General features: G+C 38.1%; 1 protein-coding gene across 4 annotated transcripts in view; it reads right to left on the minus strand.

Moving 5' to 3' along the window:
* LMTK2 (lemur tyrosine kinase 2) overlaps window positions 1–12,020 on the minus strand; it is a 57,090-nt gene that overhangs the window by 17,978 nt on the left and 27,092 nt on the right. For all 4 annotated transcript variants that reach the window (XR_013927617.1, XM_080384237.1, XM_080384235.1 and 1 more), the window contains exons 2-6: window positions 10,765–10,889; window positions 9,810–9,954; window positions 7,944–8,017; window positions 7,284–7,402; window positions 5,819–5,906 (exon numbers count right to left, since the gene is read on the minus strand). Coding sequence is in view for 3 of the 4 variants with exons in the window: in XM_080384235.1 (XP_080240361.1) it covers window positions 5,819–5,906; window positions 7,284–7,402; window positions 7,944–8,017; window positions 9,810–9,954; window positions 10,765–10,889 (551 nt within the window). In the remaining variant the exon portion in view is untranslated. The remainder of the gene's footprint in view (window positions 1–5,818; window positions 5,907–7,283; window positions 7,403–7,943; window positions 8,018–9,809; window positions 9,955–10,764; window positions 10,890–12,020) is intronic.

The raw sequence follows: 12,020 nt of genomic DNA on the forward strand, positions 1-12,020 counted from the left end.
TGCTTTAAAGGGACATTGCTTATACCAAACTGAGGGAACCAATGCACACACTCAAGTGCTGGACTGCCATCCAGAGGGACCTGGGCAGGCTGGAAGAAAGGTCCAACAGGAACCTTAGGAAACTCCAGAAGGACAAAAGCACCTGGGGAAGGTAAAACCCCCTTGCAGCAATACAAACTGAGGACTGACCAGGTGGGCAGCAGCTCTGCAGTAAGGGACCTGGGGATCTTGGCAGACCGCAAGCTGAACATCTGCTCACCTACGTGCCCTGGCAGCAAAGACCACAAGCAGCATCCTGAGCTGCATAAACAGGACCGTAGCCAGCAGACCAAGGGAAGGTATTATGCCCTTCTACTCAGCATCTGTCAGACCGCATTTAGATCCTGTGTCCGGTATTGGCAGCCCCAAAACAACACAGACAACAAACTGGAACAAGTTCAGCAGAGGGGCACCAAGACAATCACGGGGTCAGAGCACTTCACCATGAGGAGAGGCTAAGGGAACTGAGTTCACTCCGCCTGGAGAAAGGAAGACTTAGGGAGCACCTATTAGCAGCTGTCCAGTATGTATGAAGTTCTTAAAGACTGAGCCAGGCTCTTTGCTGTGGAGCATGGAGGGAAAATGAGAGACAACAGGCATGAGTTGAAACACAAGAAGTTCAGACTGCGTACATGGAAAACTGTTCTCCACATGAGGACACTGGAGCAGAAGCCCAGGTTGCCCAGACAGACTGCGCAGTTGCCATCCATGGATGCTTTCAGGATCTAACTGGACAAAACCCTGAGAAATCTGGTCTGCCCTCAGGCTGACACTGCTTTGAGCAGGAGGTTGGAGACCTCCTAAACTCCTTGCTAGCCTGAATTATCCTCTGATGCTTCCCTGCCTATAAGCAGACAGTAGCAATACATCAAATACTATTCCCATACTATTTAATGAGCCAAAACCCAGCCCTTTACAAGACAGACTTTTAAACACAGTAAATATGAAAGGTTAAACATATCTGAATAAATACAGTTCTACAAAATTCACTGTGCAGAGACCTAAGTATAAAAAGCTCAAGAATCATGTTTGAGGAAGGCTCTGCTTTCTCTCCAACTTCCTCTGTTCCTCTGCCTCTTCCCTCCTCTCCTGGGACTACATGAAGAACTACATTCCGCCTTTCCTCGCATCCTTCTCAGTTCTAGTCAGGATCAGGTCAGCCATCTCTGTAAGTCAGTCTTCCCATGCTTTTTCTCTGTAGCAGCCAGAAGCCGGGGGCGTATTTACATGCAGTCTCTTTGATAGTTCTCTTGTTTGTGCAAATTCTGCATTTGGTTCACATGAGCACCCAAACAAATAGCTGACATGACTTTTTAAACCAGTAGGTACAGACGGTAGGGTTTTAAAAGTATAAAGAGGTTACCAAATTATGTTGACTAACAATTTCTACCAAGCTGGAAAGCTACCTGCCAAGTCACACAATACCACATAATCACCCCTTCTGAAGTTCTTAAGAAAACTGAAAATACTACCCCTGCCTCCTCCCTCCAATGTTGCTTCACATTGTAAGTACCTGCAGTCAATACCATTAAAATGCCTGAAACTGGGGTATGGTATAGAGCACCTATACCATCAGAAAGTTGTTTAGACATACGTACATTTAAGAACTATTAAACGGTTCTGAGAGCACAGTCTTTGAACCCAACAGACATGATTTCTGAAGTTTTCATGAATTGTCAACCCCCTTTTTCTTTTCTTCAACCTCCTTTTTCTTTTTTAAAAACACACACCAGAGATACCCATTTGCCTCATATCAATATTGACTATGATTATTAAACAGATTTGTTGGACTCTTCGGTTAAGAAGTTTTCAGTGCAAAGATTCTTTGTTGATTTGAAGATAATGTTTTCAAGTGGCAGTAATCAGAAAAAGCCCAAACAGAGGAGACAACCAACCACTACAGGCAGGCATCTTCCACTAACAGCAACATCCCTAAAGCAAGCTACAGGGCATTCCAGGCAAATACTGCATCCTGCTGATCTCATCTGCTCAGGGAATTGCAAGACGTGAAGAATTTCTGTAAGAATTTGATAGGCAAATCAGGCTTACAATATACATAAAACTTCCACATTTGAATAACTTTCCTTTACTCATAAATTATGTCAATTCATTAGGGGATTTGCTATGCTGACAAAACGCTGGCCACACATGGCTGAGTAATATATTAAAGTTATAAGCCAGCTACCACTATTTTTAACCTGGCATCATTCTACAATGTTTAACAGTGAGCAGTTAACTATTCATAGAGGACAGCACCAACACACTAAGCAAACTAATATGGGGGGAGGGTGGTGTGTGTGTGCGCGTAAGAATTTATTGAGCATTTCTTTTTTTATTTACCATTTTTAAACAATTCTAACACAGGTAAAGGAAAATTAGGATTTAAAAGCTTAAATCACTTATGTGCTGCTGACATTTCTTGCCCAGCTCTGCAAAGCCAGGGACATAGAGTAACTTGGATTACATTATAAAACAGGCTAAATTTTAACAAATACAGTTACTGCATGTACAACCAAGCAATCTCGGGTAACAGAAAAGTACAAGTAGTTTATACAGCCAAGAAAACAAGTAAGCCAGCCTGCATGACATTCAGCGCCACTGAAAGTGCCAAGGAGCCTGGGAACTGATAATCCAACAGGGCTGCCTGAGCAGCCAAGGTCAAGCAGCCCTAAAAAGGCTCTAAATCCTAGTATGAAAAGTTGCAGAAGAGGGACATGCTGTGATAGACTATGAATTTGATGGAGTGCAGAGAAAACAACTGCTGTACACTCTAGTCTGCGTTCGTCAGTAGAATAGCCCTGTTTTTCATTACTTAATATGCAAAACTTGCAAAATGAGGTCTACACCGCTGAAAAGAGCTTCAAAAGAACTTGTCACCTGAAGATATTTAAATTTCAAATCCAACACAGCTGATTTGCCACTTTTTTCTTAACCATCAAACTCTTAATCACATAAATACAAGGGATTAAAACAAATTATTCTTTGCTGTATATACATATACAGCACCAGTAACGCAAGGCAAAGAGCTTTAGCATAGCGTTATGCTACTGCTAGCAAAACAGGAACATGTTTCTCATCCTTCCCATTTGAACAATACATAGTCACCACAGATACTAGAACCTTTGGTCAACCACTTCAACTGCATCTGCCCCTGCGGTCTGTGCTGAAGAATCAAGACTCTTGCCTGTTTTGGAAGCACCTCCATACCACTCAATCTACCCAATTCAGAAAAAAAAGGTACAAAAGAAGCTACCAGCTTTTGAGATCACTTACAGAATGCTTGAAAAGTGTGAGTAACTGCTACCCCAGCCACAGTGATAAAAAGCAGCTTCTAGAATATCAGCCTACTGACACTCCACTAAAAACCTGTCTACTAAAAAAAGCTATCTAGCCATACCTTCTATTCCAAATGGTGCCGTCTGGCTTCCTTCACATTTCTCCCTTCTTCATGTCTCTCCTCTCCCCTCACTCTGATACTGCTACCTCCCACACTAGGCCCTGGGACTACAAGAAGAATTACTGACATACAGCAATACTGAGCTAACTTACTGCACTTATCTCCATCTGCGTAAAACTGTTAAAGTGAACACAGTTTTGTCTGCCTAGCCCCTGCATATTTGTGTGCACAGTGAATAAAATACTACGATGTTGAAGCGTTACTCAGCTCTAACAAGTAAGAGCTCTTTAAGTGAGCCAGACTTCCAGTGTGAAAGTCATGTTTAACTCACTACAATACACAATTTTCTAAAAACAAGTTCCAATTCACTTGGAATTGAAATCGGCACAGACATTTATTTTCCATTCCAAAGAAATCACCCAACTACATTTGAATTTATAAAACTACCACTTCAGCTGTCAAGCTTAGTGCCCCCTGTTAAAGTGAAAATCTCTTTTATCCCCTTAAGTAAAATCCTCTCCAGATTACTCTACAGGATCATGAAAATTTCTGGCATTAATCATCAGGCATCAAACAAGGATATTTTTTTCCTGTATACTTAAAGTAGGGCAATCTTTAAAAGTTACTCCATCTTCAAATTCAAAGTTGGATTAAATAGTATACCTATTTAAAAACACGGCAGCAATTAAATCTGATATGGATGCATATCTGTTAAGACTCTGTAAAACACAATTCTCTTTCAAGGGTATTTTAAAGAACCTCCAATGTGAGTAGCACATTTAAAAACTGGTAAGAAATATTCTATTTCTACATATTGAAACGCTATAAAAAACATTATCTGGTTAACCTTAGGCACCTACTTTTTAATTCTTAGCAAAACCGGAACATTTCACTTTGATCAGTCACTTAAAACATTCAGGCGTTTCTTCCATTTAGAAAAGAATTATCTTATCAGCACTTCTGCCTCATTAATTTACCACAGCTAATAAATCTGAGTGAAAGAGCAGTAATGACAAAGATAGTTATTTAAGGTCACAGATTAACTGATGCTTCTCAAGAAAACTCAAAAGTTTAGTGTTAACCCATTTAAATTGCTTGAGGCAAGTGACGTAACTAGAACCATATTTGTGCACCTGAGTTTAAAGGAAAATTCAGTAGCAGTGAAGCTGGTAAAAGATCTTACTGAATTTTATAAATGCAAATTATTTTTGTTCTGAAAGACTTGGTTCCTAATAACATACATGCACTTTGAGTTAATTTGCCTTGACGTTTTCCAAGGAATGATATCCAGATCACAAACTTTAGAAGCAGCTATTGAACCAATGTTCCGATAGCCACCTGGAGTTCTGGGTTTGTGTGTTTTTTAATAATGTGTTATGCTCCAATAAAGCAACTCAAGTCTTTCCAGACCATGGCTCCATGGCCATATCCAAATTTTAGTCTCTGGAGACTCTGTGTATACTGGGCACAGTTCAAAGCATCTATACATGCTTAACACCCTCTTTCTCACAGCATTCACATGAATTCCAACACATGCCCAGGAATGCAGTGGCTGAGCAAGGTTTCTGCGTGACTACCCTTCCCATCTTCAGTGGCCTTTGTGGCACTAACAGTAAAGCAGAAAGCAGTGAGAACACCTTTCACTGTGCTCTTCACATTTCTGCTGGTGTTCAGGAAGCATAATAAGGCTGTTCCTTTGGGTGGGAAGGGAAAAAAGAATGGTAAGAAGTAGGGAAGAGAAGAACACAGTAACAGAAAAGATCAGTAAGAGAACAGGATGACAATAGGATGATACTGAAAATTCTATTCATTAGAATACACACTACCGAATCTGCAAGTGAGCCCACAATTGTATTTTAGGTCAAAGCTGCACATCACGGGTAAAATTTGCGCGCTCTCGAGGCAGGGAGGCAGCAGGGAGGAAATTCTTTCCTCAGTTTTCTTCAACTAACATTTTTATGGAAATGGTAATAAAAGCACATTAAGATTGCACAGACAGAAAATAGAATTTAGGAGGTGATGTGAGCATGTGATACTGGACCACAATAAAAAGCTTCCTTCTATGACCTTCCTTCCCCTCCAAGCTCCCTGTTATATGATGTAGGCAGACCGAGACAGACCAGTAATTCTGTTATCAAAGAACAAACAGCTGTTTTCCTCTTCAGAACATTCACAAGCACCTAGAATTTACATGATGAATTGAAAAGAATATAAACAAAAAATTACACTTGAGGTAAAACAAACAAGCCTGTCTTGTGAAATTCTGTTTATTCAAAAAATGCCCCAGAAAGAAAAAAAATTATTTCATGAGTGAAGGGCAATACACTACAAAATTTACACCAATGGAAAAACAACAGTAGCCTTTTGTGTAAGTGTACTTACCAAGTCACAGAACTCAAAAACTAGGAGATAAGGAATAGCTTCCACACATTGCCCAATACACTGGAGAACATTTGGATGCTGAAGAATGCTGGAGTGAAAAGATAACAGTTAAAGCCAGAAAGATCACACTATACATTATTTGCAGGATAATGCAACACCCTGAAATCCCTACCAGAAGTTTCAACACATAACATTGGTGGGCGGGGGCAGCACAAACAGAAGGTACAATTATCCAAGGCCACAGATTCCATTTGCACCTTTAAAACTCCTTCGTATTGCTGCAGCATATCACTGAAGGCAGCTGAAACTCAGAGGATGTCAAAACCATGAAAGCCAGCACTGCCACAAGAAAAAGTCACACCCGCCCTCCCACCATCCCTTATACCAAAAATAAGTGCATGCAACTGGTTTGTGAACTACACCAAGGAGCTGATCTGGCTAAAAGCTAAACCTTTTGTAGCCAGGATAGCTCCCAGCCAGATCAGTTACTTTTTCTAAATTGCTTCAAAAACACTTGTGCCAATGCAGCAGAAGGCACAAAATTTCTTCTTCTGACAGCTGCCAACAATCTAAACCTAAATGCAAATATAACTAGGACATCAGAAAGCATTAAGAACAGAAAGCTCTCTATGATCACTCATTGTAGCATATTCAGGTAAGGTAATCCACTCGGTGAGGTATGACTAGTGGACTACAATATGCCTACCTTTTCCAGTCATCTACTAAAGCCATTAACCTGTGGCAGTTAGCTCTTCAGAGAATTCTCACTATTCCGAAAATATAGGAAGAGAAATTACACTCCCTTTAATATACCAAATTCATTTCTAGTACATAAAGACCTAGAAGCAAGTATCCTCCAAGCATAACACAAGAGGAAGAGAACACCAAACAATCATGTTTTATTGACATTTCCAGTCAGATCAATGATTTCTCAATGGTAGAATACTACTGGACTGAAGTTTGTATGATTCTCGGGGCGAGGTGGGGTGCACAAACCTCCTTGCAAGCCTACCTGAACAAATCAGTTTACTATGATGTTGTATTTAATTTTTTGAAAAAGGTAACTTCAAAGAAATTAATGAGTATCTGATAACAAAGTGTTGCCAGTTCCCCTGCTTCTAGCAGGAAAGCCAAGTACAGGAGTTAAACCTCATTTCTCAGGGGCAAGTAATTACACATGAAGTTACTTCGCAACATCAGGACTTTGCTCCAAACAGCTACAGAAGAAAATGAGATAAAGCAAACCAAGTGTGTTCTCCAGTCATGAGCAATAACTACCAAATGCATTTAAGCGAAGACCTTATTTTTATTTCTAAGCAAACTCAACTTTTTCTCACTTTGAATTGAATTACAGTTTTAATTTCACTTATAAGGGAGGGCAAGTAGAGACAGTAACACTGAACAAAAGAAACACCCATAATTCATATGAAGTGTGTAAGTTAACCAAGTGTGAAACATTACTTACTAATATGGCTCTCCATTTCTTAAAAACTGTTCTTGCTCCTTGGGACCTGCACTTGCCTTCAACTCCTTCACTATTACCCTTGCTACACTAGTGCCAGTGTAGATCTCTCCTAGCAGAACCTGAAAAAAGATAACCATTGTGTCTTTAAACAGAGGGAAAAAAAACTTTAAGAATCTATTCAAGGAAAAACAAGAGCTAAAACCACACTGTAAGAAAGATTTTCTGGCTTTTTTTGTCAACGCATGCAGAGCTTTGATAATTAAACACCCATACTTAATATATCTTGACAACAGATCTACACATCAACTTTCAGAAAACATGTTTTCTAGCAAAGACCACTTATTTACTTAAGGGTGGGTTTTTTTCTAGAGAGAATTGGTAATAACAGGAATGTATTAATTCATATCCACAGAAATGGAATGTCTACCTAGTAAGTGACTCTAGTAAGAAACTACACGTAAATTAAAGAAGCACTGCTCAGCACTGTGACTGCTGCTAAAGAGTGCATGCAAGGAAACATCTAATTTCAACTCCAGGTTTTCTTATGCTATTACTACTTTTTTTTTTTTTTTGAGTACCATTTTAAAGGAAATACAGTAGCTTAGTCAGTTAGGAGTAAGACTCAAAACAGCAGTACAGTATTAAAATGTAACTTCTCACCTTTCCAAACCAACCATTTCCAATTTCCTGGATGTAGTTTAGACTCTGACGTGAAACTTGAGACTTTGATCCATCTGTCACACACAACAGAACAAACGTAGCACATATCAAACCACTCAGATGGCCAAAGTTATCGACTGTCAAGGAAATAATGCAAGCTTCTACAACATTTATTTCCAATTACATGCATACATTCAGACCAAGCAACAAAACCTAGTTAGACATAGATAAAGTACAAAGGTAACGTTCTGACAATAGCACCCAAATGAAACTTTTTCTCAACTCCAGCTTCTAAACCATACTAGAATGCACCCCCTACACAGTGATTCTCCTTATGAAATGTAAACTTTCCTTTTTTTAACACATTCAGTAAGAAAGCAAAAAGGCTAAGTTCTAATCCTAATATAAAAGTGTATCATACACTGTAGTTGGGTAGAGCAAATAACCTACTTTCAAAAGTTTCCTATGTAAATAAGAGTTGAAAACCAAGACAACACTCATGGCTTATACATCTTAACATTTATAGTTATATAGAGAGTTACCATTTTAAGGGAAAGGGTTCGACTGCTTTATTCTTCAGCCCAACTGCCCTACTTATAGCTACCATCTGGAAAGAGGACATTTTCTGACTAAAAATACTTCACGTAAAGAGTCCAGAGAGGGAGAGGACAGAAAACAAGACCCAGATCTTGGCAGAGGATGGACAGTTACAATGGCAGACTCTACACTACAGAAGAGATTCAGCAGTGTTTATCCCTCTGCTGCTTAATTGGTCAGGAACACTGATGAATAGATGTACACAAAAACTTTCCATCATTACTACTTGTCTCATTGAGAATTCTAGCCCACATTTTTGTTTTCACAAGCCACATTTACACCAGTATTATTTTACTGGAACAACCATAGCTGTATAGTATATTGTCAATGTGCTCCTAAGCATGGAGAAGGCTGTAATAGCACAACTACAATTTTACCAGTATACCTTACTCAAGTACACTGCCTCACTAGTGGCAAAATAACTTCTAGTGACAGAAGGTATAGTTTTAACAATTACAGCAATGTAGGAGAGCTGACAAAATTCTTCAGATAATTTTCCCTCACTCATTAAAACACTGAGGAGTAACATTTCTTCTGTATTAAAGGCACATTGACAGTTTCTTGAAATTTGTAGGTACAGAAATTTACTAGAAGCTTCCCTGAATATCTAATGGTTAACCAACACAAGCAATATATAAGTTGTACATGAAGTAGTATGAGAAAAACTACTTTATGCTAAGCCATGCTTGTAATATTTAAGATGCCTAGGTTTCCTCTTACAAAAATTGTATTTTAAATAACACACTCCAAAAAACCTTTCACACAAGGAAAAGAAACCTAATGCTCTGTATGACCAATATACACATTTACAGCATGAAAAGTCTACAGTGACATTAAGAAAGTAATGCAGCTGAAACAGCAGCACTGCTGTCAAGTTAGAGATTCACTCTTCGCTCCATTCAAGGCTAATGGCTAAAATCCAATGACAACTTAGCCATGAAGAAAACCACTGAAGAGCAGAAGTCACTAACATCCTAGAGTACTTCAAACCTTTTACGTATATAGAGGCATAATAAAAGCACTCTAGAGAGATTTATTTAAGCTACTTTTCATTCTTTTAAGTTACCTACCTTATGTGGCACCCTGCCATAAGTTAACATTTATGAAATAATATTTCACATTTCATCCTACACCCTACAAAATATTTTTTTACTCAGTTTATGTAAGTTTGTAATAATTTCTTACAGTAAAGTCAATCAATCAGCTACACTTCATTTTTGACACTGAAATTGCCTACTTTTGTTTTTTCATTAAAAAGCAGTAATTTACCTGTACAAGACGGAAACTGGGAGGGAGTTGGTAAAGTAATATTGGGAACTGAAAGAGTAAACACTTCTGCTGGAGACTGAACAGATGGAGTATCTTCTGCTGGAGGTGTAAAATCTATTTCATCATCAAAGTTATCTTCAAATTCCTGGGGGGCGGCAGGAAAGTATCTTAGTAAACAAGCTGATCTTTTTCTTAAAATTAGCACTAATACATTTCTTTTAGTTTGAATGAGCAATGTTAAGGAAGCTTAACTTTTTTCCAAGGACAGTGACAGACTGGTAGTTTTCTATTCCTTATTTTCAATTTATTATTGTTTTAAAGAAACTAAAGTATCAAGTATTGCTTTTAACAAAAAGGGTTTATTTTGGATTTTTGTTTGGTTTTTTTTTTTATTTTATTTTAAATGCTATCTAGCTTTAAATGAATAAACATGAACTGCTGAGGCCAAATACTCTCCATTTAGAAATGAGAGTAAAACTCCATTTTAGGAACACTGATAACCAATGTTCCAAAAGTAACTGTTCTCCGATTTTGACAATTTCTCAAGTTTTGCTGTAGTGGATATGTATATTCAGTATTTTTTTTCAATAGTATCTTTAAACCCTATCAGCAGGCTAAGGAAAACAAATCAAAAGAATAGACAGAAAAGCAACAAACATTCTCTACAGCAAAATTGTCTCAAGGGTATACTTTTACTACTGATCCTGATAGCTAGTAATGACTCTGAAAAGACATTAAAGATCCTTACTGCAACACGGACCAAGTACTTAAAATAAATGGTTGCAGCAAGACTTCACAGCATGTATAAACACAGTGGTTGGCTATTTCAGAAGAGAGAATCTACAGTGACACTGAAGTGTCAATAACTGCAGAGCACAAATAATCAAGCATTCTGGATCCCAGAATACAGCTAAGAATGCCACTCGCATACACCTTTTTAAGTTCAGATGCTTACCTTGAAATCTATCTCAGGGTCTTTACAGCAGGAGACACAGTTTGCAAGCAGTATTATCAGTACTATTAGAGTACACATAGACAGAATCACAAAAGATGAGGGAACTTCAGCTGTAGCTCCTTCACCTAGAAATAAACAGTATGTAGTATTATATAGATGTTTAACATTTAAAGCAGTTCCTTCAAAACATATTTCCAGTCTGCATTTATTTAAAAGGTGGTGTTTGAACATTTAACCCTGCGGATATGATAAAATATAAGAGGAAACTAAATAGTAGAAAGGACACACCGGAAAAATATATCTGTGCTTTACCACCTGCCTGCACCATTCTGGACTTACTTGATTCAAGCTAAGAGGCCTCAAACAACATGATTTACTGAAGTAGCTGATAACAGTGCCACTCCCAAGCCTCAGGATTCTGTTTAAGTCTACAAATTTATATAGGTGTCTAAACACAGATCTTAGAAATCCGGTCTTTTTGAAGACACTTCCCATGAGCTAAAAAACCTGTCCTAGAAGAAAAGGCAGCTAGAAGAAATCTTCACTTAAACTGCGTACAAATTTAAAATATATTTCTATAAGGCAGTACTGTCTCTTTCAATAAACACGTTCATGACAGTCTGCCAAATATAAAAGCTGCTTTCACAAGTGCAACAGATCTAATCAGCTCCACCCCAATTTCTATTTCTTCTGATTCATTAAATGATTTGCCTCCATTTCAAGAATTTTAGATCCCTAACCATTTTGCAAATACTTCCAAATAATTTTCCAGAATTTTATATATGAGTATTCTACAACACATTTTCTATGATTATGTCAGGTTACTCACACAAGATTAAAAGCCTCAAATGGCATTTATAAAAATCTTAAGTCTTTGCCAGGGGAATTAAACTGATTTTCATCCCTGTTTTCATCTTAAGTAGAGAACAAAGATACGTAGTTCCCTAGGTTTTTGGTGGTGTTTCATTTTAAACCTCTTTTTACAGGTACTGCCATTGGGACTGGAAGAGTAGTTGGACCTTATCTGATTAAAATATATTTAGATATTATATCCATGTTAGAGTTTAATAATGTCAGGTGACTTGGACTGACTGGATTTCATGGGAATGTCTGAGTATCAATGGGAATGTCTGGCAACAGAATACAGTATGAATGAGGCCTCAAAAATAAAGAAAAATCAGAAGCTGATCACTAGTGAAGGGACATACAAACGTTGTCCACATACCTTTTAAACCTTCAAAAAAGCTACAAAAAGG

This window comes from Falco punctatus (genome assembly GCF_963210335.1).
Source record: "Falco punctatus genome assembly, chromosome: 4".
NCBI lineage: Eukaryota > Metazoa > Chordata > Aves > Falconiformes > Falconidae > Falco > Falco punctatus.